Here is a 27,823-nt window from a genome sequence, read left to right as displayed (position 1 = left end):
TTGTCTTATCAGGAGAGGTCATTTCTGGCCCCCCTTCCACTGCCCCTCCTCTATGCTGCTGCCCCTGGGCTTTCTGACTCCCAGGGAAGCCCAGCTGGGCTGTGCACTAAGCTTCCTGGCTCCCAGCCCCCCAACAGCCCAGCTAGGCCACATGCTGGACTTCTTAGCTCACCTCCCGCCAAACAGCCCAGCTGGGCTGCTCACCGGGCTTCCCAGCTTCTGGCCCCAGGCAGATGCATCGCGCCAGGCTCTGAACGATGCAGGGCTCCCCACCCTTGCAGTGTGCTGGGACTCTCAGATCCTGGAACATCCGTGGTTCTGCTGGTCCACAGATGTTGCCAGACCAGAGAGTCTATTTCTCAGTTGGAACTGTAGTCCTTCCATAGAGAACAATTCCCTTTCCCCTCTTGTACCTAAAATATTTCAAATGGCAAATCTCTCTCACGCAGCGGTCTGGGACTCATATAATGTAAGCGAACTATAGTTTATCTGACTTTTTATCTCCAAAATTATCAGCGCTTGTACTTTTTATGTTGTTGTAAAAATATTTTCCAGTACATACATACGTTTGTGAAGATTAATGGACTGGGAGCAATGAAGCTTTGTGTTAATCAAATACAGTGCAGACAATCGTTAAGCAAAATTTTCCATATTGCTGTATACGCGAACTTGGCTAAGCTCTATCCAACATGCAGAGAGAGCTCCCCCCTCAAGCGAAATTACTCCTGTGCCTTCCCTAAGCCCCTTTTACAACCTTTTTAAAAAAATGGTATTGGTCACTAATATATCAGCTGAGCACTGTTCTGAATTCTCTGAACTCTGATCTTCTGGAGCCCAGTATTGGGTTTAGGGTGGGCTCTTGTGATTATCAATTGCTGATTTATCTAATGTGCCAGTTAGTATTTCAGCGCTGCATTTTTATGATAAAGAATCACTGCTCATTTTGGGCCCAATATTGCAAAGCGCCTATGGCCTTCACAGAAAGATGGTCAGTGTCTCACGGCTTCAGGTCTTGAATTACCAGCAAAGTTATTTTTAAAACAACCCTCAGTTCCCACGGCATGTGTACCTGCAGGACTCACTTCACAGCATGCTTCAATAGTGATTCAAATTTTACATTCAACCACACCCCCTTCCCATTTTTGGTGACCTACTACTTGTGGATGCCGAGGCTGAGAAAACCCAACTTTGTGACTTATCCTGGTGCGTCCACAAGTTCCAAAGCCAAATGTGAAGTTTTCTGAAATGCCCCTTTAAGAGCTTGTCTACATGAGAACCTTTTCTGAAATACACTAGTACAGGGGAGGCAACAGCCTTGCCAGGCTCCTGGACAAGGTGGAGGGGCCCAACTTCTTGAAGGGGCATTGAGACCAGAAGGGGCAGGGCCAGTGCAGCCCTCAGCATTGCCTAGACTGTGACACACCCTCTCTCAGCCCTCAGAGCTGCCCGAAGCATGATGAATGGGACTCCAGCGGTGATTTAAAGGGCACAGTGCTCCGGGTGCCACTGCAGTAGTAGCTGCTGAGAGCCTCATGCCCTTTTGAATTCCTGGGCTCAGGGCCGGTCGCCTCTGTTGCTCTCACTGTCAGTGGCCCTTTATTGGCACAATTATACTAGTATAGTTAAATCAATATAACTATATTGGTTTAACGACATCAATGCAAAATCCCATATCAACAATTGTATTCTAATACAAGAGTAGCTGTTTTGGGTTAGCTTAACTCCCAAGTGACGTACGATAAACCAAGCAAAAAAGACCCACTGATATAAAAATACCAGTAGAACTATATTCATTTACATTCATATCTTGGCTTATACTGGTATCAAACTTTTCCATGTAGACAAGCACTCTGACTTGTAGTAACTGGGAGAGTTTAGTATTCTTTTTACCAACAGTTATGTCTTTGGGAGAATGAGAGTGATTTTCCTTGTTTTAGTTTATGGGATTCTATGCTATTAGGATCATCAAGAATGTTAATATCAGTAGACTGTGCCAAATCAGTTCTTCCATTCAGAGTTACGAAACTAACTGAACTGACAGTTGCTGTGAAAGAATACAGCATGTGGTGAGACTGCCATAACTAAAGACAATGGATTTCAAAAAGGCAGATTTTAGTAAACTCAGAGAGCTGGTAGGTAAGCATGAGAAGCAAGACTAAGAGGAAAAACAACAGAAGAAAGTTGGCAATTTTTCAGAGGGACATTATTAAGGGCCCAAAAGAAAACTATGCTACTGCATAGGAAAGACAGAAAGTATGGCAAAAGACCACGTTGGATTAACCAGGAGTGCTTACATGATCTAAAAATCAAAAAGGAATCACATAAAAAGTGAAAACAAGGTCAAATTACAGAGGATCAATATAAGCAAACAACTCAAGTATGTAGGGGCAAGATTAGAAAGGCAAAGGCACAAAATGACTTCAGTCTAGCTAGAGGCATAAAGGGTAACGAGAAAACATTCTACAAATATATTAGAAGCAAAAGGAACACCAAGGACAGGGCAGAACCATTGCTCAGTGAAGGGAAACAACAACAGGAAACTTGGAAATGGCAGAGGTGCTTAATGACTTCTTTGTTTCAGTTTTCACCAAGAAGATTGATAGTGATGGGATGCTAACACAGTGAATGCTATTGGAAAAGGGGTAGGTTTAGAAGTTAAAATTAAAAAAGAACACATTAAAATTACTTAGAATTGTTAGATGTCTTCATGTCACCAGGGCCTGATGAAATACATCCTAGAATACTCAAGGAGCTGATGGGGAGGTATCTGAGCTTTAGCTATCATCTTTTAAAAGTCATGGATGTCAGGAGAGATTCCACAAGACTGGAGAAGGGCAAATATAGTCCCCATGTATAAAAAGGGAATTAAGAACAACCCAGGAAACTACAGACCAGTCAGTTTAATTTCTGTGCCAGGAAAGATAATGGAGCAAATAATTAAGGAATTCATCTGTAAACATCTGAAAGAAAATAATGTGATAGGTAACAGCCAGAGTGTATTTGTAAAGAACAAATCATGTCAAATCAATCTGATCGCTTTTTTGATAGGATAACAAATCTTGTAGATAAGGGAAAAGAGGTGGACGTGGTATACCTAGACTTTAGTAAAGCATTTGATACACACTTACATAACCTTCTTATCAATAAACTAGGGAAATACAACCTAGATGGGGCTACTATATGGTGGATGCATAACTGGCTGGATAACCATTCTCAGAGAATACTTTTTAATAGTTTACAGTCATGCTAGAAGGTCATAACATGTGGGGGTCTGCAGGAGTCTGTTTTGGGACCGGTTCTGTTCAGTATCTTCATCAATAATTTAGATATTGGCATAGAGAATATGCTTATTAAGTTTGCAGATGATACCAAGTTGGGAGGGGTTGCAACTGCTTTGGGTCATAATTCAAAATGATTTGGACAAACTGGAGAAATGGTCTGAGGTAAATAGGATGAAGTTTAATAAAGAGAAATGCAAAGTGCTCCACATAGGAAGGAACAATCCATTTCACACACACAGAATGGGAAGCGACTGTCTAGGAAGGAGTACTGCAGAAAGGGATCTTGGGGTCATAGTGGACCACAAGCTAAATATGAGTCAACAGTGTGACACTGTTGCAAAATAAGAAAACATGATTCGGGATGTATTAACAGCAGTGTTGTGAGCAAGACACAAGAAGTCATTCTTCCTGTTTACTCTGCACTGATTAGGCCTCAGTTGGAATATTGTGTTCAGTTCTGGATACCAAATTTCAAGGAAGATGTGGAGAAACTGGAGAAGTCCAGAGAAGAGCAACAAAAATGATTAAAGGTCTAGAAAGCATGACTTATAAGGGAAGATTGAAAGAATTGGGCTTGTTTAGTTTAGAAAAGTTTAGAAAAGAGAAGACAGTGGGGGAACATGGTAGAGGTTCCAAGTATGTAAAAGGAGGAAGGATAAAAGTTGTCCTCCTTGGCCTCTGATGATAGGACAAGAGGCAATGAGCTTAAATTGCAGCAAAGGAGGTTTAGGTTGGACATTAGGAAAAACTTCCTAATGGTCAGGGTGGTTAAACACTGGAATAAATTGCCTAGGGAGGTTGTGAAATCTCCATCAATAGAGATCTTTAAGAGCAGGCTGGATAGACATATCTGGGATGAACTAGATGGTGCTTGGTCTTGCCGTGAGGGCAGGGTACTGGACTTGATGATCTTTCAAGGTCCCTTCCAGTTCTAGTATTCTACGATTCTATGAACTACCAGGAAAATTTCTTCTACTTAAGAGTCTAGTTTGGTGGTCATATGATTGGATTCTATGTTGGTGGACATTATTCAAGCCACACTTTCATCTATGTACACCTGTATGCAGTAAGCCAAACACGGAAGAATGGGACTTGTGGTAATGATAGGACAACTGGTTCAGTGAAAAGGATCTGATAAAGTAAGACCTGGCTTAAACCTTCATTTGTCCCCTCAGTACAAAACTCTGAGATTTGAAAATCTGGTAACAGTTTATAGAATAAGATCATTGTTTCTGGACTTCCTGGCTAGGGCTGGTACAGAAATCGGAAATACCTCAAGAAAAGCTATTCTTTTTTGACTTTGCCAAAACCAAGAAGTGCTGGATATCTCACAATAAAGCCCACTCACAAGATCCCCTAGTCTGAATTATAGACCAAACAGATTCAGAGACGTTTAGACAAGCACTGACCTAGGTTTGGGGAAGGGAAGAACTGAGAAATAAAACACAAATATGGAAGTCTTCATTCTAAAACAAGCAGAGCACTCTTTGTAGAAATTTTCCCTCAGATATTATTTCCTTTTGCTATATTATATGGATAGGAACATCTGAGGTGGATTTCGCATCTCTTTGGGGTACGGTTGTGGACGGTCACAGCGCTTAATTTGCAATGAAAGACATGCCTGGGCTCAATCAATTTTTTTTAAAACTTTTGTAACTGACGTGGCAAGCTCAGAGCTTCTGGTGCTATGAACTGCCAAGTCTAGACGTGGTGGGCTCAGCCCTGGCACAAATTAATCACTGGATGGTTAACAAGGACTTGTATATAAAATTGAAAAATTAGGGAGAGGAATAGATACAGCAAGTTTTTTTTTTAACATTATAGCCCAATATGATATTGAGCTGCTGGTTAGGTGGACCATGTTGCTCTTGATGTTGAGCTGTTCAATAAAGTTTTACTAGCCAGCCTGAGAGGAGAAACATCTGCTCAAGTTAAGAGCAGCTGTGGTTAGCAATAAACCAGCTGGCCTATGATCAGCTCGGCTCTCACCAGTAGGTGGTATTGTGGTCAACAGTCATTACTACAGAAAATTTCAGGAGAATGAATGAGCAGACAAAGAACATTCTATTTTATTTGCTATTTTTAGCTGGCTAGAGAAAAGTAAACCAATCGTGTGCTGTAGAACTCAAAACTCAGCTACGTTCACAGTTTTGCATGGCAGACATTTTCTATTCTAAGACTGGAAAGCTTTAAAGATAAGTATTTCTCACAATCTGTCTCTGACAAGTGACCTCTCCACACATTAATTCTGATTGAACAGTTCCTATAGACAACATTAGTCCTCAAGTGTTTCCTCTTTAAAGGAAGAGATTATGGAGCAGCATGTCAAAGCAAATGCAAAAAACTATATTTAACTTCTCTCTAAATTGTATACATTCATCTTTAGGCTCTCTCTGCCACCATCTCCGCATAGGAGGTTTCACGTGTGATTTTAGAAATCAAATAATGTTCTATCAATATTTAGAGTCCAATAGGGAATCATTCTCCATGGAATTAATGAACATGGTGAACAAGTGGATAAAAGAAAATATACTGCACATGTAAAACACAGGGCTTGAGAAAAACCTTTGGAGCCATGGGAAAATTACAACATTCAATCAACTTTATTTCCAGTTCAACTAATCGTCCCCAGCACCCATTCTGTACACTCCACCCATATCAGAATCCAGAAGAAAAAAATAAATAAACTTTGCAATCGTATGAGTTCTTAAGTTTGGATAGAAACAGAATATTCTTAGTATCATTAATAGGACTGCCACCCTCTCCCCCAACAAACGTCAAAAGTCAGGATTTTAAGATGCATTAAATGGTTATAGGAGAACTCCACATTTAAATTAGAATATTCTGTGCATCTTCAACAAAAGGGAACCCTTTTCTCTGTAATCAATGAACAAAAATCAGTCCTTTAAAAAAGAAAAGATGACATCACTGGCCTGCTGCCTTAAGATAGATATCATCTTTGAACCCAGCCCTGTGACGTGCAGTGAAACTTCAATTGCTATTGCAAGACCAGAGTGTTTTATGGTTGTTTCTTAAAATCCAAGGAAGGTGAATTTATCCTTAGTTTTGTGTGCGCATTATTTGCTATTACAAATCAAAAGAAAATCGACGGCTTAGGCCATCATATCCCAACATAGGCAATTTCACCATGGTAAATAACATCCATTAAACATTCAATAAACTAAAAACATCACCAACAATAATGCTGTTTATCACAATTCATCTGGACTATCCACGATGAATAATTATGAGCACAGTAGCTTTTACAGTAATAACATTTGGGACAAAATTGTCCAAAACTTTATAAAAATTATTATTATTATTATTAAATACCAGGCACATTTGCCAAATGTCTCTTTTACAGGAAATATTCTATGGATTGATTTAAAATGTTTTTTTCCAGCAGGCTGCCTTGTATTTTGCTTGAGCCAGGGGATTTCTCCCCAGTGCCTTGCAGCGCACAGTATAAAGGCTGGGAACAGAACATGACCCATACTAGGCAAGTACAAACCCACACCGGATAAGAAGTCTCCTCTTTTCCTTTCCCAAGCACAGCTCTAACTAGTTGGAGGAATTTCTTGTACTTAGGGTCTCCTCTTACTTCTATTAAAGTTTGGAACATGACCTGCACATTCTTCCTTCATCTCCGGGCTCTTCAGGATGAGCTTTTTAAAGATTCAAGTGGAAACTGACACAGAATAATTCCATGAGGCAAGAAGGGAAGGAAATTATTTGGTGGGATCTAGGCGCAAGAGGGGCAGAGAGACTCCTACCACAGTGAATAATTCTCATCTCACATCCTCTCCTTCACTCCCTTGGTGACCTTAGGATAAATCTACCAAAGGAAGAAAGGAGAGGCAGAAATGAAGATTAATTATATGAGACAACAGAAAAGAGCATGGAAACCGAGATTGCTTGTTATTTTGGCTACTGAAGATCTGATTCACAAGCTCTTGCTAATTTGTGTTGAGGAATACCTTTTAAAAGCATGGTTGTTGGACTGACAGCCAGTTTCTCGCAGAGATAAGAAGTTGCTTTCATTTACACATTGGTTGCATTTATCAACTCCCTTTTGGCAGCTGAAAACATTTTGATAACATCAGAAGAGAAGTTGTAAAAGTTTAGATTCCTTCGGTCAACAATTAGGCCATCATCTCATCTCCAATACTCAATTTGATCAGGCTACCCTTCTTTCTGTTTTATTACAAATGGTAATTTCCTGATGGGTATTCCAGGTGCAAAAGACATTTCTACTTAGGTCACAAACCTCTTAAAACACCAAAGCACTATTTCAGTATCTTACTGCGGCATAAGGGGAAATGATTCAGTGGAGAAATAAGGGGCAGAAGAGATAAAGAATTCTTTTTGGCCAGCAATCTGATACCATTTATTTAAGTTAAATTTTGAGTTACCAAGTGATCCTGCTCTCGGAAAAGGCTAAGCTGTGGAACCTCCACTTCTTGACTAGCCTAAGAGAGCAGGTTAAAATGGGAACACAGGCCAGGAATCTGTGTTCTGGGAGAGGAAAGAAGGAAAACTCCTTTTCCCTGACTAATTCCCAATGCATGAGCTAGAAAATATCATAGGAAGCATCTAGACCCTAGCTATTAATCAACCAGAAGCCAGCCCATTTCACATTCAGCTGTCCCCTGTAACACAATGGCAGCAGAAAGTCATGGCTGTAGAAATCCAGGTGATCTCTCAGGCAACTAGAGCCAATACCATGGAAGACTGTGAATATGAGGGATGGGCTCCACTCCTGGATGGATTGATACAGTAGTGATTTATCCAGCAGGGGTCGATTTAGCAGATCTAGAGAAGACTCACTAAATCAATTGCTGATCACTCTCCTGTCAACTCTGGTTCTGCACCGGAACAAAATGAATAAGAGGAGTTGATGGGAGAATTTCTTCTGTCAATCCAGAGCAATGTCTATCCCTGGTAAGTACATCTAAGCTAAGCTGGCTTGAGTTACACTACTAACATAACTCAAATTGTATAGTTGAGATCGAGTGGTCCTGGTAGCGTAGATCTGCCTCCACTTTAGGGACCATACATTAGACTCTGTATTCAGCATTCAGTCCAGAGAATAGAGCACCAAGGTGATGTGCTCACAGTGCCCCAGGTGGCAGAATGAGAGTTGTGTTCTGCACCAGTTGGACCTTACCAGGAGGAGTATAGCATGAACATGATTTTTAAAACAGCTATAATTCAAAAGGTCAAGTGTAAAGTCATTTGATTAAAATAGTCATAAAAATGTAAACATTAACTCACAACTTCTCCTTAGGTCTTTCTTATTTCCAGTTGGTACCATTTCTCCCAGAAACGGCTGCACCTTATGAATCTGCAAGTTATCTCGCTTTAAAATCGTTAACCTCTCAGTTATAAATAGGAAAAAGCTAACTCCCTTCCATTCACTACACCAAACCTCAGAACTTCTACCACTACTCAAACAATAACATGTTGAAACACGAGGGAACTTTCAAAATAGAGCCCGCATATTAATGCAAGGCAGGGATTTTACTCTGCATTTACAGTGAAAAATAAAGATCAATTATACCTTTTTGGTATGACCTAGTACAACAGTGGATTCAATAATTTTGAATAAAATTATTCAAGTCAAGTTTTGATTACTGAGGTCTTAGCACTTAACAAATGTGTTTGGTTTATTTTTGAATGATGCTAAAATGCTTTTCATGTTATTTACAAAAATCTAGATAAACAGTTCACTTATGTTCAAAAAGCCTCTGGACAGATTCTTAGTAGATGTAAAATTAATGAAACTATGTTAATGATCTGTGTAATCTTACACTATTTTTAGTTTTAGAAAAAAAGAATATTAATATTCAGAACCAACAATCACATCTTTTTTGTAAATGAATGAAGAGCTACATATAGGCTATGTCTAGGCTACAAAACTATTTTGAAAGAGGCTTTTTCGAAAGAATCTTTCGAAAAAGCCTCTTTCGAAAAAATGTGTCTAGACTACAAGCAGATTTTTTGAATAAGCAAGCCGCTTTTTCAAAAGAGAGTCTAGACGCTGTCTTTCGAAAAAGCACAGTTTGCATTCAATAGCAAAAGTACTTTAGAAAATTCAAGAGTACTTTCCAAAAAAGGCATTATTCCTTGTAAAATGAGGTTTACCGCGATCGAAAAAAGTGTCATGTTCTTTTGATTTACTTTCAAAAGAACGCAGCTGCAGTCTAGATGCAGGTGAAGTTTTTTGGAAAAAAGGCTACTTTTTTCGAAAAAACCCTGTAGTCTAGATACACCCATATTGTTTTTGTCAGGCATATGAATAGGCCATTAAGCTGACTAACCCCAAACCAACTGTCTTCTACACTCTGAGCAAAATAAAAACCAAGAACAACCACATTTGCTAACATCAAACCCTAGCATGCCTGCACTTTCTGTTATTAATTCCAGAATCAATCCCACAGCCATTGTAACGGATAACAGTAAAAACAGCCAGAGGGGCCTACGAAGAGTCTGGCTAATTAGGAGCTTGCCGAAGACCAAAATTACAATATTTTCCACTGGAAAGAACATTTGAGAACTTAGTAGCTCACTGATGGCTCATATACGCAGATACAAGTCTTGGTTTCAGTGACAGAAAACATGAAGAAGTAGAATTGCCGACTGTCCCAGGTTGGTTGGGACGCTGCTGGTATCAGCCTCAGTCTCCCAGGGACTAGAAAAGCAATCCAAGCGATGTTAACAGACCAAAAGGCTGGGCAGCACAATAGGTCTAAGGAAGGCTCTTGGCCTCTCTTGGTTCTGCAGGGTTCCTAGAAGCGACTGGCATGTCCGGCTCTAGATGCAGAGGAAGTGGCAGCCAAAGGGAGCTGAAGGTGCACGGCCTGCAGGTAGGGGCAGCATGCAGAACCATCTGGCTGCCCCTGAGCCATGGAGCACGACATGCCAGTTACTTCTGGAAGCTGCTCAATGTAAGTGCCGTCCGGAGCCGGCATCTCTTCCCCTCTCCCCAAACCTCTGTCCCAGCCTTACGCCCCTCCTGCACCAACCCAGAGCCTGCACTCTGCCCCCGTACCCTCTGCCTCAGGCTCAGCCCAAAGACCCCTCCCACACTCCAAATCCCTTGGCCCCACAACCCAAGCCCACATACAGCACCACCTCCCGCACCCAGCCCCCTTCGGTGAAAGTGAGTGAAGATGGGGGAGTATGATGGACTGAGTGGGGGAGGGGCTTCAGGGAGCAGGCAAAGGAAGAGGAAGAGGCAGAGCTGGAAAAGCGTTTGGGTTTGTGTGGAACCCGGACTGGGCAAGATGTGGCCCGGAGACTGGATCTGTCCCGTCCCGTCTAACACTTTGATCCAGCCTGTGGACCTCATCTGGCTGCTTTCTATTTATATCCTGCTGCCCATGCCAATGAATTTCCAGGTGCTGGCTCAGGCCGCAGGATCTTATTTAAATGGCTCATGGTTACCCCAGCCAGGGCCAGAGCCGTGAGCCTTTTAAATAGACGCAGCAGTCCCAGGCTGTAAGGCAATGCAGGAGCGGCCGGGCCAGGAACCGCAAGCCCTTTGCTGTGTTTTTACTTCAAAACCTCTAGCCCCAGACAACTCTGGGGTGAGGCTAGTCCCCAGCCCCACCCAGGCCCCGCCCATTCCAGGGAGGGGCGGGTGGAGCCAGCCGGTGACCAGTACCAAAATTCATTAAGTGGCCCCACCTGCGAAAATTATTGCCCACCTTTGGGTTGAATCCTTGGCAACCCGATGAAGAAATGCCATGTAAACAAAACCAAACGACACTGTCACTATATAAAAGCGGTGGGATGCAGTGACCAAGCAACAAAATGCCCATATTCTCTTTACTTACCTCAAACTCTGAAGGACAATTGGCACAGTCTTGGTGACATTTGTTACAGCAGGCGCACACTTATAAGATATAAAACAGGGTTTTTTTATGCCTCATGTACTACAGAACACAAACACAAACCACGTTTACAGCGGGAAAGGGGGCTGGTTTTCCCAAGCAGGAACTGTAAGACTTGGCAGTTAGAGCTCTATATTCCAAGAGTTAAGCTTGGTCCAGTAAAGATAAAAATCTCCCGTTTTATGATTTTGTAAGGCTGCCTAACAAATGAGGATCCAGCTGTAATTGTAACATTCCAAGCTCCAAAGGCGCCAAGTTTTACTAACTATAATTTAAGCTGGTCCAGTTGATGCAGTCCAAATTCTTGTTTGGATAATCAGCCTTTGTTTAAATATGGACAAAAAAAAAGCATAGGCCAGCATTAGCCGCTAGGCATGTCATGTGAGCTGATTACCCTGAAGCCTGCAGTAGCAGAAACTCATACACAAGAGGAGGATTATTTTGCTAGTATTACTGTTACGGTAACATATAATCAGTCCTCCTCTCCCTCCCTCCCCCCGCCTTACAATTCACAAGTCTTCTTTCCAAGTTCAAATAAAGTTTAAAGGTGAAAAGGTCAAGGAAGTTTCATAGCTGGCTGTTGAAAGAGGTAGAAATAACCCGGGTCTTCGAGCTTGCATCTTATTAAGTACTCAACAATTTTATATTTTGCTGCAATTCTAAAGTGTGCAATCCCTTATGTCTGGATCTGTTTGGATAGAAATTAAACACTTGTTAATAATTTATAACACAATATCATTATAAAAGAGTAGTGCATGTCAAGCAACTATATTCAATCCATAAAGCAACTCGAGTGGCTCATTAGCCTATTTGTCAAAGCAGCAATATTTTTTTTAAAATCTCATTTCTGCTGAGGGAACAACAGTTCAAGAACCACCCAGCTTGCTTGGAAGTCATTTCTGCCTCCGCTGGGAGAGATTTCCACATTGCTTTGCCTCACCCACAGCCAAGTCATGCCGGGCTTGCTTTAAAGACTGATGCTGGTTTAAATTCTGACCAGGAAGTGTGAGAATACTCGTTATTAGAAGAGAAAGAGAAGGTCCGGTCAGGGGATTAAGTCATGACACAAACAATATGTGGATCCCATAATAATGTGCTACACATCCTTAACTGTCAACCGTACATTTGAGTGCAACGTGACAATTAAAAAATGGGCCATTCAATGAACAGAAATTCTAAGTTACTTGTATGTTTGCAGACATTCCCTCTCAGCTCATTAGAGAACGCAAGTCAAGCAGGGAGGAGTCGTGTTCCCTACTGTTGGCGGTGTCACAGAAGGTCCCATTTTTCTTTTGAGATATAAAATTTAATCCGTTAGCCTCTTCTGAAAAGTATGTATGCCATTGGACTCTTTAGGGAGAGAAGGTGTCATGCCACGCAGGTCTTGGCCAAATTCCAAGTTGGGTAATTACATTACTTGATCTATGTTAAAATTTCCCAGTAGTCTCCTAGCTGGCCCTGAATCATTGATTCATGTTTCTATGTGAGATGACTTTATTTCTGCTGAGTAAAGTGATTCCTTCTGTACAGATCAGGCCAGATTCTCAACTGGTGAAAATTATCCTAGCCCCACTGAAGTCACAGAGCTATGCCAATTTACACCCACTGGAGAACCAAACAGTTCTGTCAGTTTCATGGCATCAAATGCTTTTAGCATTTCTGGAGTGATCTTCTTTCACATCAAGATAATTCTGTAGTGGGCACTGGCCTAACTTTTATCATTTCCCCCTATATCAGTGGTCCCCAACCATTTGGGGCTCCCGGGCTACCGGGAGCGGGGCCGCACATGCGTTGGGCGCCCGGGGCGCAAGAATGGCTCAGGCTGGCCCTGGTCACTATACGGGTGCACAGAAATGCCCCAGCGGGCGCCATGGTGCCCGCGGACACCGCGTTGGGGGCCACTGCCCTAGATACTCAGCCCCACATTTAACGTTTGCTTTTATTTTTCACTTGTTTCAAATTAATGACCAATCTATTTTAAAAGCTCAGATTTCAATAAAAGAAACAAGGAGGATGAAATGTGGCCTTAAGCCATCCTTTTCAAATTTGCTGAGGCAGATCCACAGCTGAGACAAGTTGTCATTGTTATATATACAGTAATAACAGTTCACACCACTGAGGATCTGCTCTCTTAGGGGCATGTCTTTACTAGCCAGAGATCGACATTCTGGTGTTCGATTTAGTGGGTCTAGCATAGACCCGTAAATCGAACCTAGAGGACAGCTCCGGCCGGCGCATGTACTCCTCACGAGCCAATGGGTGCATTTGTTTCCATTGGTCTCCTGCAGTGAGGATGGCGCCACTCTTGGCTTAAGGTAAGCCGACTCCAGCTATGTACTCTACGTAGCTAGAGTGACGTACCTTAAGATGACCTTCCAGATCTAGTGTAGACATGGCCGTAGGCTTCTCTTAAACTTGTTGTCCCATATATAACAAACCTCTTCTCATAGGAATTCCCAAATGTGTCTTCCTGAGTTCTCAAAGGGTTTTTTTTTTTTTTTTTTTTTTTTGCATTTGGGTGGAGGCAGCAGTACCAAGCCAAGGCCAGGAAATCTGGGACCTTAGAGAGTTTTCAAACAGAAGCCTTTATTGGTGAGGTATTTTAAAGTCTCCTGTAGGCCCACAACCTTCAGTGCCAGAGTGAGGAACAGCCTTGGCACTTGCTAACTGTGCTTCCTGTCCCCTTCATTTCATTGACTTCTCTTGTCTCTGTACCAGGAGTCAATGAATGCCAGAAACATTTTAAAGCTACATTTGTACACATACATCACTGCTGAGTGGTAGTGGGTGTTAATAGTCTGGGTCCTAAGATCAGGCTCTGAATAATCTTGCAACACAGGAAGTAAGAGTCCAGATTTTAGAAGGCTGGAACTTTATATTTATCTATAAAATGTAAGGGTTTATAAAATCATGTGTAGAAAGTGAATAAGAAAAAGTTATTTACTTGTTCCCAAACAGAAGAACTAGGGGTCAGCAGATGAAACTAATAGGTAGCAGGTTTAAAACAAACAAAAGGAAGTATTGCTTCATGCAGTGCACAATCAACCTACGGAACTCCTTTCCAGAGGATGTTGTGAAGACCAGGATTTTGACAGGGTTCAAAAAAGAGCTAGATTCATAGAGGATAGGTCCATCAATTGCTGTTAGCCAGAATGGGTAGGAATGGTGTCCCTAGCCTCTTTGTTAGAGACTGGAATGGGTTGCAGAGAGAGGATTGCTTGATTACCTGTTCTGTTCATTCCCTATGGAGGCACCTGGCATTGGGCACTGTCGGAAGACAGGATACTGGGCTAGATGTACCTTTGGACTGACCCAGTATGGCTGTTCTTAGGGTCATTCATGCAAGTACATAGATAAAATATTATTATTCACATATTGACAAACATTGCATTTCATTCAGTCGGATGTTTTAATGGTCAAGATTTGTATCTGTTTAACAAGACAGCATCTAGTACATGATTATTTCTGGTAAATATCTGGCTGGTCAACAACGATTTTAAAATTCCAGCTTTATGAGGCTCCTCATTTCATAGAAATATATTTAATCAATCATCCTCACAGCAAATCCCCATCCACTGGATTTTCAGGATATTTCAAAATCCTATTGCCACTGATAAAGTAGGATTCATAAACAAAGAACAGAAATACATACTTAATACAATATAACTGCTGTTGACTAAAATATAGCACCACCAAAATTGCACCTAAAAGAATTCAACAGACTTTATGACTGCCTGGAATTAGTTCTGAAATGACATAGGGTAGAAAGAAAATGTAATGACTTCTGCTTTAAGCCACAGATCAAATATGTTATGCCTAAATATATTTACAATTTTTCTGTATCACTTATATTTTTTCTTTTAAAATTGGCAGTACATTATAAACCACACTTACAAATGACATCTCATGCAAATATTCAACTCATATAAAAAGTGCAAGTAACAGCCATTTAGCTTTCCAACAAAGAAATAAGCCCAAAACTGCTAATGGACATCTAGGGCAGTAAAATCACTTCTGCAAAATCCATTAGTCATTAAAATTTCGGTCAGCCTAAGTTTTTATAGCAAAACCTGTAAAAACTCAATATCTGATTTCTCTACTGGGACACTGAGGTGCGAAGATCCAAATGACGCTGGAATTGAATTTGTATATTTGAACTGCCTGAACTCAGTCTGCCCTGCACAAATTATTTTTCCACTAACTTTTATAGGGTTCTAGACTACTGTACTACAAAAATAAAGAAACATTAACATAATTAAAATACGAGGAACTTCATAATCCTTCCGTTGGAATCTGTCTTATTTATTCAAAAAGTAGAACAGCTTTGAAAGAATTGCAGAAATGAATGAAGCCCTTCAGATACGCCACCAGAAAAACATCTCATAGCACACCGTTGGAAAAAAACCCAAAACACTGAACCTACACGAAGATCACTGCACAAAAAAGGCAGTCACTTATTTCCATCTGGAAACACTGTCAAATGGAAGTGAATTCCACAAAATTCCCAACGGATCCAGAAAAACGTAATTTTGCATCTTGTGGCATCAACACACACTAGCTGCAGCAGTCCAGCCCAGGGCTATCGGTCTTACATCAAGGTTTCAAGCAGTGCCAAATCAGAAGCACAGAAGCAGCATCCTAGATACAGTGATAGTTGATTAAATGTTCCATTCCTTTTTTAGAGTTCTCCTTTATTTTTAAGGACTTCTGTGATGTGTTGCGAAGATAAAATCTGGTAACATATGGTAGCAGAGCACACATTACATTTTACAGTTATAGCTTTGCATATTGTAAAGTGTGATATTTATATCCCTCGGTTCTATAATTACAACTGAACAATTACACTGTATTTTTTTAAACGAACAATTCCAGCTATCTTATACTTGCTTAGGACAAATCGTACTCTGTGCAATCCAGCAAAAAGAAAAGAAGGTCCAATGAACTCTCCTAGATTAGGGATGTGGACAGGTAACTGGTTACCTGGTAAGCATTACCTTTACTGGGTGATGCTTACCAGGTACCGGTTAACTGGCCCCCGCCAGACTCAGGAAGGAAGGGCTGGCAAAGCTGGTGGTTACTGAGCAAGAGGCTGGTGATGGCTGAGGGTTGGAACCCATCCTGGGGGCAGCCACGGCAGATTCCCAGGGGATGGAGCTGGCACCCTTGGAAGGTAGGAAGGACAAGGGGGCCGAGGGACAGAGCTGGCACTTTAAATGATGCCTAAAGTTAAAACAGGGCAATTGATTCTCTCTCTCTCCCTCTCTCTCTTGGGCCTTGCAGAAGTCAGTTAACCTTCCTAGCTCATTTTCCTCATCAGTATATGAGGAAATTGATTACCTTCCTCTCATAAGAAAGTTTTGAGACCCAAGGTTTGTAAGTTGCTTGGAACTAGTAAAATGTAACATACATTCTTAATATTACTAATGTATTAGACTTATTATGCCACCATGATGGTTGTGCTTCAGTTTCTTCTAATGATAATCCAGCTAAGCAGCAAAAGGACATAGCAGCTTCTGTTTACAGGTCAGCTCAGGTCTCCCGTAACAAATATGCTCCTGGCTTTTAGTGAAACATTTGAATTCCAAAGTGAAGCCTACTCTCCTTAGCACACAGAATGCCTCAGATCTGCAGTATGTCACAAATGTACACACAAAAGGATCTCTGGTTATTGCTGTGATGGATGGCTCTTTTATGGACACAATACACGGGCACCCATTACAAATCAACAAACAACGATTTTTAAGAAAGGGCTTGTGTGAAACGTTATTTGTTTATCAAATGGAATCCTAGAAAAAGGTATTTTCATAGTCTCATAGACTACTAGAACTGGAAGGGACCTCAAGATGTCAAGTTGAGTCTCCTACACCAATGGCAGGATCATCAAGATCAGGGCTACTCAACTTTGGAAGCCCCGGGAGCCACAATGATACTCACAGCACATGCCGAGGGCTGCGACGTTAAGTGTGGTTGCATATATATGCAAATACATCCGTTTACACTGATGAGCATGAATACAAAGATTAAGGCAAGACTACACGACACGCAGGCCCCATTTAAGTCAGTTATGCTAATATTAATAAAAGGCAATATTTACCCGATTTCCACCCATATGGCAGCACTTTTAATGAACAATGACAGTCCAGGAATTTAACTACTAAAACACATATCAAGAGAAGACCATTATATTGACTATTTTTTTGTTTTGGCTCCCACCCGTGGTCCATGAGTTGATCCCCGCATAAACCCAAAACGCACTGTGGGCCGCAAATAAACGGGCCACATGTTGAGTAGTTCTGATCAAGATAATCTGTGACAGATGTTTATCCAACCTGCTCTTAAATATCTTCAATGATGGAGATTCCACAACCTCCCTAGGCAATTTATTCCAGTGCTTAATCACCCTGATAATTAGGAAGTTTTCCCTGATATCCAACTTAAATCTCCCTCGCTGCAATTTAAGCCCATTGCTTCTTGTCCTAACATTAGGTATGAAGGAAAATAATATTTCTCCCTCCTCCTTGTAGCACCCTTTTAGGATTTGAAAGCTGTTATGTCCCCTCTCAGCCTTCTCTTTTCCAAACTAAACAAACCCAATTCTTTCAGTCTTCCCTCATAGATCATGTTTCCAGACCTTTAATCGTTTTTGTTGCTCTTCTCTGGACCTCCTCCAATTTCTCCACATATTTCCTAAAATGTGGTGCCCAGAACTGGACACAGTTGACTAACTCTGTTTCTTTACTCCAGAATAGAATACGGTGTTTCTGCATAGAAATCATACAACCAGTCTAATACATGTTATGTAAAGTCAGCATATCAAAATGTGAGCTCCAAATTGACTTCATTCTGAAAAATTTTGGTGTAACAGTTATTGTATCTGGATTAATAAGTTCACATATAACTTCTTTTAGACATAAGTTCTACTTTTAGATCTATATTTGAAACTGGATGGAACTGTGAGTTGCTTATTTTGAATTACATGTGAAGCTTTCCAAGTTGCCTAATTTTTGCATAAAGGTCCATGTCACAACTTGCCCGTTTCAAAAAGTGATGATATATACACACCCAAAATAAGATCCATGTGTCTTATAAATTTTTTGCTTCTAGCTTAGACTTAAAATTTACCTGGAAGGATTCTGTTTTAAACGTGGGCTTGTGTCATTTATTTTTTCTATCATAATTTATAAGGAAGAGCTAAGAAGTTTGGGGAAGGTCATTTGTGGTTGTTGACTTTTTTGTTAAGGTGGTCTCTGCTTGTTTTTCTTGTTAGAAATACCAGGAATGTCAACTACAGGCTTCACTAACTTTGCTAGAAGACTTGTTAGGGATCACCTAGGACGTGCACTGTTAGCATACACCCCTTAACGGGAGGATCAGAGGCGTTAAAGATTTAACAAAGGCTTCCTTTGTCCAAAATGTTAACTAGTCACTTACAACAAAGAGGTATTAAAATCAAAACCCAGAAAATTTTAAGCAGTATGACTAAAAATTCTTCTCTCTCAACTGTTCAACTTTCAATTTCCTGTCTCTTTCATGTCCCTTACTTATTAGTTCTCCAGCCATTACATCTTCCAGGCTAGACAGCACCCACATTTCTAACCTATAAAACAGGAGACCACCTGCAGGAAAAAAAAAACCCAAAAACCGTTTAAGTGCTTTTTTGTAGATCAGGAAATAAGCAAAAAAGGGTGCAAGTACATTTTTCCCCTTTGGAGTTTGCCCTTGAGTTTTTATTATTACTAGCAGTAGTAAAAGCAGCAAACTATATATTATGATAGCATCCAAAATCCTATGGCTCCATGCTGGGTGTCGTATGGCCACAAAAAACACACAATTATTGTACTGAAAGGCTACTGTAAAAGCTAGCAGCAAAATAATAATCTGAAACAAATGAAATCTAATGTTAATTTTTTGGGGAAATGCAATACTATTCCAAAGCACGGGTATGACATACAGGAAGAGGCCATAAGATTAAACCGATGCTTTTTAACCTTTCCACATCCTGAGCTTTTTTTTTTTCCTCATCATTTTGTTTCACTAGTTGACTATCTCAGAGACAAGAACAAACATACCCTTCACTTTAGTATTAGATCACACCAAAAGAGCTAAGGCTTTAGATGAAACAAGAAGCTGAAAATAAACTGATTACACATGCATCAAGTATACCAGTCACTAAGCATTTCAGGATTGTAGGGATAAGGTACTCTCTTTGCTTATTATTGCCTCCTTGATCCAAAGAGATTTAAGCAACTGGTTTCAATTAGATGTTTTTAAGCTAGTAAAACTACATCCATAAAGACATATTTATAGAACAACTTAAAACTGGAAGAATTAGAATGACTACAAAACTGATGAATTCCATTCCCCCATCCCCTAGAATCATTTACTATTAACGAGCAAAAAGCACTGCAATTTTAAGAATTAATCCACTGTAGCAAAATTAAATCAGATACACCAGCAGGGATAATGATAAACTGATGGCTCTAGTGTTGTCAGTTTGTGGGTGATACAAGTTCATGTTGTCTGTGCCCGTGGCCACTCTGTTGGAATAAACATGAATATAAAAGGTAACATTAAAAGTGCAGCAGCACCAACCTGGAATCAATTCAGTTCCTGAGTATGCAGACTTGTACTAAGTAGTATAGGGTAAATATTGTATTTAATAAATAATCTGACTGGTTCCAAAACTGCCAAACCTCAGCACATGGAAACAAAGGAAGACATAGTGGTGACAGTAAATGAAAGAGAGATGATAGTCATTTCCTTCAAAATTCCACAACACTAAAGTACCCCAGTGTGGCTTTGCGACACACGATTGCTTTCACCCACTGTATTCTGAGATTTATAGAAATGAAAATTAGTTTTGATAGGGATTTATCCGGCAGTTGCTTAATAACATTTATCTAAAAAACTCTGCAGCATGTGACTACAAATATTCGTAAGATGAGTCTTCTTATTTGTACCCTAATGAATACACCGCCACAGCACATTATTTCATTTCGGCCTTGTAAAAAATAGAAGAAAAGGAGTCTGAATGCCAGTACAGATGGATTTATCATCTGTTGTATGGGCAAACTAAAGCCCAGATCTGCTAAAGCTGTGAGCACAATCAGTCAAGTACTCATTAGTCATGTATATTGTGCTCCTGAATATCCAAATACTGAATAAAATATTCAACTACTGATCCACAACTATCATCCTAAATTTTAACTTCACGAGACAGGATACATTTATAACCCAATGAAATCCGTGGGGCTAGGGGCAGGCCCAAAGCCATTAATTATGAGAACTGTTGAGAGTAGGGTTGCCAGGTATCCGGTTTTCTACCGGATAGCCTGGTATTTGCGCCCTCTGTCCGCTAGAAAAATTCAGAAAATACTGGACATGTACAATGTCCAGTATTTTCTGAATTCCCGGCTGGGCGCCGGACGGAAGCCTGACGGGGGCGGGGGAGCGACTGGGAGGTGGGCCGTAATTGGCGCTGGGAGCCCTGTGGTCGCACGCAAAAGCCAGGCGGGGCGGGGGCCAGGACTCCCAGCCACTCCCTCTGCCCAGATTTTGCACGTGACCAGAGGCACTAGTCGTGGCCCCACCTCCCAGCTGGGAGTCTCTGGGTGCGTGCAGAAGCCAGGTGGGGGGAAGGGCTCCCAGCCTTGTCCCCACCCGGCTTCTGCTTGCAACTAAAGGGAGTGCCTGCCGGGGGCGCGGTCCGAAGGACTCTGGCTGTGTCCAGTGGCTGCACCCCCTGCCAGGTCTGCTTCCCGCCCCCCTTCCTCCGGGCCTCCCTCTCCTCCTGTCCAGTCCCATGGCCCCCAGACACTTCCCCCCCCACTAGCTCTGTTTCCCGCCCCGCCCCCTCCCAGCCAGCCCCGCCCTCCTCCCGGCCAGCCCCGCCCCCCCGCCCACAATCAAGTGTGTCCGGTGTTTTGGTGGGATCTACCTGGCAACCCTAGTAGTGAGCAAATCAGTGTTATGGGCACAATTCTGAGAAACCAAACTATCATTCAGAGTTCCATGTCAATGAATCTCTTCGGATTGGGCCTGTAACAGGGTGAGACTCACCACCAGAGGCACTTCCTGCTGGTCACTCTGGGAATTAGCCCTGGAGCCCCCCTTTCACTGGTGTCTCACCTACTGTTACCTATTTTTCCTCTACCTCTGTGTTAGGACCCACGTCCCTCCCAGACCACGGTGTCCTCCCCACTGGCTGCTGCCATGCCACAGTGCTCCTACTCCCTGGGGTCCTCCCCCTCAGGGAACCTCCAACCACCTATGCTCACCTTGCCTCAGTGACCCGCTGTCAGTCGCTCCTTATCTTGGGCAAACCACAAACTAAAATGGCTACTCGTCATTGGCAAAGGGGTGTGGACCTGCTGCCTTTGCCTTCCCTCGTTGCTTCCCTGTAGCCCTAGTACCCTCAGGCCTTGCATCAGGCCGTGCACCCTGGGAGTTTGCCTGGCCAGAGCTTCCCCAGCTCGGCCTGCCTTTCCCCAGCCCTGCTCTAAATCAGAAAGCCTCTAACTTCTCTGGCAGCCAGGTCCCTTCTGCTCCATGGCTGGAGCAAGAGTGAGTCCAAGTCTCTCCTCCCCTCCAGAAGCCTTTATTTATACTGCTCTCAGCTGGGCCCTAATTGGCTAATACCTGCCTCAGTTGCTGGCTTCACAGCTCCACCCCTCCAGCCCTATTCCAGGCTGGGCTTTAACCCCTTAAAGGGCTAGTGCGGGGCAGACGCCCTAGCTCAGGGCGTCTGAACATACATATTGTATTGCATGAGTGCTGTGTGCGTGTCATTTTCAATAATATTATTATTACATTATTGCTGTGAAGCTTCAATTTTCCCTCATCGTTTCGGTAAACATATAAACAAGGTAAGAATACTTAGAAATCTTTTTGATTTGATTAATCCCTTCAGTCTTCTACCCAGAGACTAGCTCTGGGAACACATTTCTGATGTGTTGGCAGCATACCATATAACGTGCCTATGTAGGACTAAAAGGGTATGTCTACACAGCAAAGTTATTTTGGAATAACGGCTGTTATTCTGAAATAGTTATGCGAGTGTCTACACAGCCATTCAAAACAATTTTGAAATAATGGACGACTTATTCAGAAATCTGTAAACCTCATTCTACGAAGAATCACACCTATTCCAAAATAGCTCTTTTGAAATAAGGCGCGTGTAGACGCTCCACTGCTGCTATTTCAAAATAGCCCCTCACCAGGGCTATTCTAAGTTATTCCTCCCCAGTGCCTCCTACGGCTCTCAACTGAGATAGCACGTCTACATTAAGGATGCCTGCCTTGGACTAATTTTGAGGCTTCCCTGCAGTGTAGACGTGCTATTTTGAAATAAGCTATTTGGAATAACTATTCTGGAACAGCTTTTTTCAAAATTAATGTGCAGCGCAGTCGTACCCAAAGAGCGCCTTTTAATGCAGTGGTTTTCAAACGACTGGTCGTGGATGGAATGTCAGGCACTGGGTCTCATTGCTGCAGGGGGATCAGGTGACCAGCAGGGGCACTAAGGCATGGGGATACCTGTCTGTCCTGGCTCTGCAGACTGCGCTGGGCCCTAGAAGCAGCTGACAGCAGGCCAGGCTCCTAAGTGGGGGGCAGCGGAGAGCGCACAGGGCTCCATGAACTGCCCCTGCCCTGAGCACTTCTCCCATTGGCGCCACCTTCTCCCATTGGCTGGGAGCCTGCTGCTGGCTGCTTCTGGGGTGCAGCAAGGTCTGCAGTGCCAGGAGAGGCTGGAAGCTGCCTTAGTACCACTGCTGCACCGCTGGTTGGGAGCTGCTCAAGGTAAGCCCCTCCTGCCCCAGCCCTGACCCCACCCCCCCACCCAAAGCTGAAGCTACCTCCAACACCACAAAGCTTCCATCCTCAGCCCCACCCTGGTGACCACACTCTAGTCAAATTACGTTGGGTGATGGGCATCAACAAGTTTCTTCAACTGGGTCATGAAAAAAAAAAGTTTGAAAACCGCTGTTCTACTGTAATAGAGATGTAGCCGTGTTAGTCTGGTTTAGCTGAAACAAAAAACAGGACTATGTAGCACTTTAAAGACGAACAAGATGGTTTATTAGGTGATGAGCTTTCGTGGGCCAGACCCACTTCCTCAGATCAAATTGTGGAATGCCTGGGTCTCAACAAAGACACTAATTATCTTACACATTACAAAGATAGCTTCCCCAATTATTACCTCTAATATTATTAGCTCACAGACATTTACCTTTCCCCCTCATCCCCCCTCTGTTCTGAAATTTGATTTGTCCTTTTTATATGTGTTCACTTTTTTTTTTATTGTATCCTTTGGTATATATGGTTGTGCCTATTTTCTTCCACAATTTGATCTGAGGAAGTGGGTCTGGCCCACGAAAGCTCATCACCTAATAAACCATCTTGATAGTCTTTAAAGTGCTACATAGTCCTGTTTTTTGTTTCAGCTGTTCTACTGGATATTCAGTACCTTGCCTGTCCCAGGACACTTAGGATAAAGATATATTTATTTTGCCTCAGCATCCTCAAAGTCCTCTCTATTACCTTTCCCATCGCTGCACATCATCACTGAGCAATGCAAGCCAGCAACCGGCCGTTAATGTCTTTATGTCAAGGTTGCAAGATTATGACAGCATTACCAATAGCTCCACGTGGCTTTCATCCCCATTTCAATTTGATCTTAGGGTACAATGACAAATTTGGCTTAATTGATTCCAAGAATTCTAGAGAAACTTCCTTCCATGAGCCCAAGGATCGTTAAAAAAAATTGTTTAAAAAAAAGAAGATAAAACCCAAACAAACCTGATATAACGTACCATTTTAAATAAATTGCAAATGTCCATTTTACACAGTCTTTGTTCTGTTGCATTAGAGAAACAGTAACCCAGTGGCAGCTTATTTTTTAATGCCACTGCAGAAATCCCACTACTGAACCTGCAGCGAGATCTTCACAAATACGTACTTAATGAAATTATACAATGCACCTATGCAACATACACAGCCCACACTCTGAAGATCAGCCTCGTAAATTAATGCGGCCCTGGTGACTAGTTAAATTTTTGACCTTCCAAAACAACATGTCGAGAATAAAGATGAAAAATATGATTTGTAAATGGGCAACTCACAAACACAGTTTATAACCTCAATACAAGAGCCTGAACACTTAAGACTTACTCATGTGAATAAAGGTTGCAGGATAAAACCCAAAGTGAGATTTCATGCAATCATATCCAAATTAGCGAAGCAAAACTATAGGATGGAAGTGAACATAAAAGCAAGAGAAATAACATGAACAGTGGAGCAGTAAACAATTTAGCCTGAGGCAAAACACTAATGCAAGAGTAATTTCAAAGCACCAACTGAACTAAGGTGACAAAAAATGTGAATTATAATAAATCTAGAATAACACTTGCTGCCAGTCCTGCCCTTCATCACAATCAACACAAAATTCAAACTAACACCACAAACTGTCATCAGCATCATTACAAAGGACGCAAACATTAAGCAATAAATCATTTGTTCTGACAAGAAAGAAGGACTAAAGCATGAATCCTGAACAAGGAGCCTTATTCAAAGTCTCCTGAGGCCAATGAAAAGACTCCCACTGACTCAGGACAAATCTATACTACACCGAGAATGTAGGCTTAAGGCTCGCAACTCCAGCTACATAAATGTAGCTGGAGTCGAAGTACCTTAAGCAGAGCATGGCCCCGTCTCCACAGCTGGAGGTTGATGGGAGCAAATGCTCCCGTAGGCTTCCCTTACTCCTTGCAAATTGAGGCATACTGGCGTTGGCCAGGGGCGTCCTCAGAGTTCAATTTAGCGGGTCGTTACTAGACCCACTAAATCAAATGCCAGGAGATTGATCTCCAGCATGGTAAGCATAGACATGGCCTGAATGGATTAGGCCCCAGTTATTACACTGAAATGACATTTATTCATTGAAGGATGTGTAAATAGCATCTATTTATAATGCAATAAAAGCCCTGGGTCAGCAGGAGCTTAGGTTGTGGGGCTTTAAAATCTGCAGTGTCAGACCCACTGATGGTGGGGAGGGGAAGAGGGCAGTTGCCCTGAGGCCTGGTGATTCAAAGAGGCCTGGGGTTCCTGGCTGCTGCTGTTGCTACGGCAGCAGTGATGTTTGAAGACCCGGACCCTTTAAATGGTGCCTCTTAGGGCTGCTTAAGGAAGTGGGGACAGAGGTCTGTGTGCGCCAGGTGGCTGTGAGGGCTGCAGGGAGAGGGCATGTTGCTGTCCGGGCGGTGCTGAAAGCTGACTGTCCCTCACCCCGCCCCTTTTGGAGGGGCAGAGCCACGTCCTCTCACCTTCCCCAGGGCCCTGCAGAGCCCGTCGGCTCCCCTGTGCAGTGTAGATGTTCTGTCTCAGGCTGGAGCCTGGACTCTTAGACCCCACGCGGGGGGACTGTCTCACATCCTGGCCTCCTGCAGGCCGGGATCGGCCTTTGAGACAGGATGCCGTGGGTTTCTGATCGCAGTGCAGGGACACAAAGAGTCACCAAACTTTTTCGTGTATCCCAGTAACCAAATGTTAGAAAAACAGATATGGGCTGCTCTCCTAATCTTTGCATTACAACAGCACCTAAAGATTCCAGCTGACATCAGGGTCCCATTGTGCCCTTTTTTATACCAGAGGTACATACACCAAGTCAGAGGCAAGCTCTGTCCCAAAGACCTTACAATCTAAGTAGACAACACAGTCCAGGATGGGAGGGGAACCAGAACCACAGATCGGGGTCTAAGCTCTTACAGTTTGCTCCTGGCTGAGCTAGGAATAGAAGTCAGGTCTGCTGACTCCAAATCTGTTTTCTGGACCATGTGGCTGTTCAGTCAGACATGTGCTCTCGTTAGATCTATAAATACAAATAAAACAAAGTGGCTGAAGGTATCAGCGAACTACATGTATAATTTCTGTGATAAACTTTACACATTAACACATAGCAGATTACAAGATAGTCCCACTTTAGATTGCCAAACGAATAAAGTAAATTCAGTTATTTTACAAAAGCAACAAGGAGTCCTGTGGCACCTTATAGACTTGGGGCATATACTACTGGAGCATAAGCTTTCGTGGGCAAAGACCCACTTCATCAGATGCAAAGTGGGATCCTTGTCGCTTTTGCAGATCCAGACTAACACGGCTACATGGGGATGTAACACAGCAATAGTGTATTTTAGAATGTACTATAAACTGGGGAATTTAACTAGAGAAGCCCCAAAACTTGTGTATTACAGTGAGGATTCGCTCAACTTTCTACAACTGTATCCTGCTATTGCTTTTAACATATTTTTAAATGTTAGTTTCATTTAGCTCAGAGATAAGTGTACAACAGCAAAAGTAGGACATTTCTGAACACAAATCTTTTGAATAAACCGGCCTGAGACATGGGCTACGTTTACACAGCACCATTATTTCAAAATAACTAGTGTTATTTCAAAATAACTTAATCGGTGTCTACACAGCCGGCAATTATTTTGACATCATGTCAAAATACTGTTGAGCTGGAGGACTTCTGACTCTGACCCCCGTAGCCATCATTGTACGAGGAGTAAGGGAAGTCGAAGGAAGAGAACTCTATTTCGAAATCAGTGCTGTGTAGACAGCACCAAAATGCAACATAAGCTATTTCGAAAAAAGCTACATAATTGACGTAGCTCAATTTGCATAGCTTATTTCGAGTTAAACCCAGCTGTGTAGACACGCCCCCAAAATCCACCATGTTTGAAGTCTCATTCTGTTCTTCTTGCTAACTAGGTTTTTAAAACAGGGGTGGGGGAGCTTTTTGAATCAGGGGCCACTGACCCACAGAAAAATCAGTTGGGGGCCACACATAAATGGGAAGCAAAAAACAAACAACTCCTCCTCCCCACTGACATGGTCGCCAACTGAGAAAGAGACACTCCCCACATTCCTGTTGCACACCACAGACTAAGAGGGGCCCAGTTGAGTAGTTTGTGTGCTCCAGCTCCGTGGTGAGACATTGGAGGAGTGGGAGGGGGGCTGGAGTGGCAGCACAGGCTCCACAATGCTGGGAGCCCCCCGAGCCTTAGGAGGCGGGATCCAAGCAAGCCAGGGGCCACATCCGGCCCCTGGGCTTGAGGTTCTCCACCCCTGTTTTAAAATAACCCCTTTTAACTAACAGGGTCTCCATACAAAAAGCCATCACACACACAAACCTACCTAACGATGAATCATTGTAATGAATTTGTGTAAGGCCCAGAGGCAGAACCGAACCTGGAACCTCTGATGCTTGGAGCATGAACCCCTATAGCTTGAGTTAAAGACCAACTGGCTCTCAGCTAAGGCTGCAGATCAAACTCATTCACTCTCTCTCTGTAAGTGGTGTATGTTCCACTACATGGGACAGAGAACCACACCCAGAAGGTGTGTGGACCACATAAGCACAGAGTAGGGGCGGATATAGGGAAGGGCGAGCGGGGCGGACTCCCCGGGCCCCGCGCTTCAAAAAGCCCCGCGCATGCGCCGTGGCAAAGGGGGGGCCCCGTGGAATTATGCTGCCCGGGGCCCTGCAAAACGGTCATCTGCCCCTGGCACAGAGAATCAAAAAAGCAGGCCAGGGTTTCAACAAGACGACAAGCTCAGAGGCAGAAAGAACGTTGGGAGTTGGAGACA

At 42.6% G+C, this 27,823-nt stretch overlaps 1 protein-coding gene across 10 annotated transcripts in view; it reads right to left on the bottom strand.

Moving 5' to 3' along the window:
• BCAS3 (BCAS3 microtubule associated cell migration factor) overlaps positions 1–27,823 on the bottom strand; it is a 590,230-nt gene that overhangs the window by 156,833 nt on the left and 405,574 nt on the right. Inside the window, exon 24 of one of the 10 annotated variants that reach the window (XM_025179226.3) lies at positions 23,013–26,042. The exons of the other annotated variants lie outside the window; for them this stretch is intronic. Coding sequence (XP_025035011.1) covers positions 26,020–26,042 — 23 coding nt within the window. The 3' untranslated portion in view covers positions 23,013–26,019. Of the gene's footprint in view, positions 1–23,012; positions 26,043–27,823 lie in introns of those variants that run through there. 10 annotated transcript variants of the gene reach the window in all.

This window comes from Pelodiscus sinensis, chromosome 21 (genome assembly GCF_052426305.1).
Source record: "Pelodiscus sinensis isolate ZL-2025 chromosome 21, ASM5242630v1, whole genome shotgun sequence".
NCBI lineage: Eukaryota > Metazoa > Chordata > Testudines > Trionychidae > Pelodiscus > Pelodiscus sinensis.
Note: the sequence above shows the minus strand (reverse complement) of the source record. Positions and strands in the feature narration are given on the sequence as shown.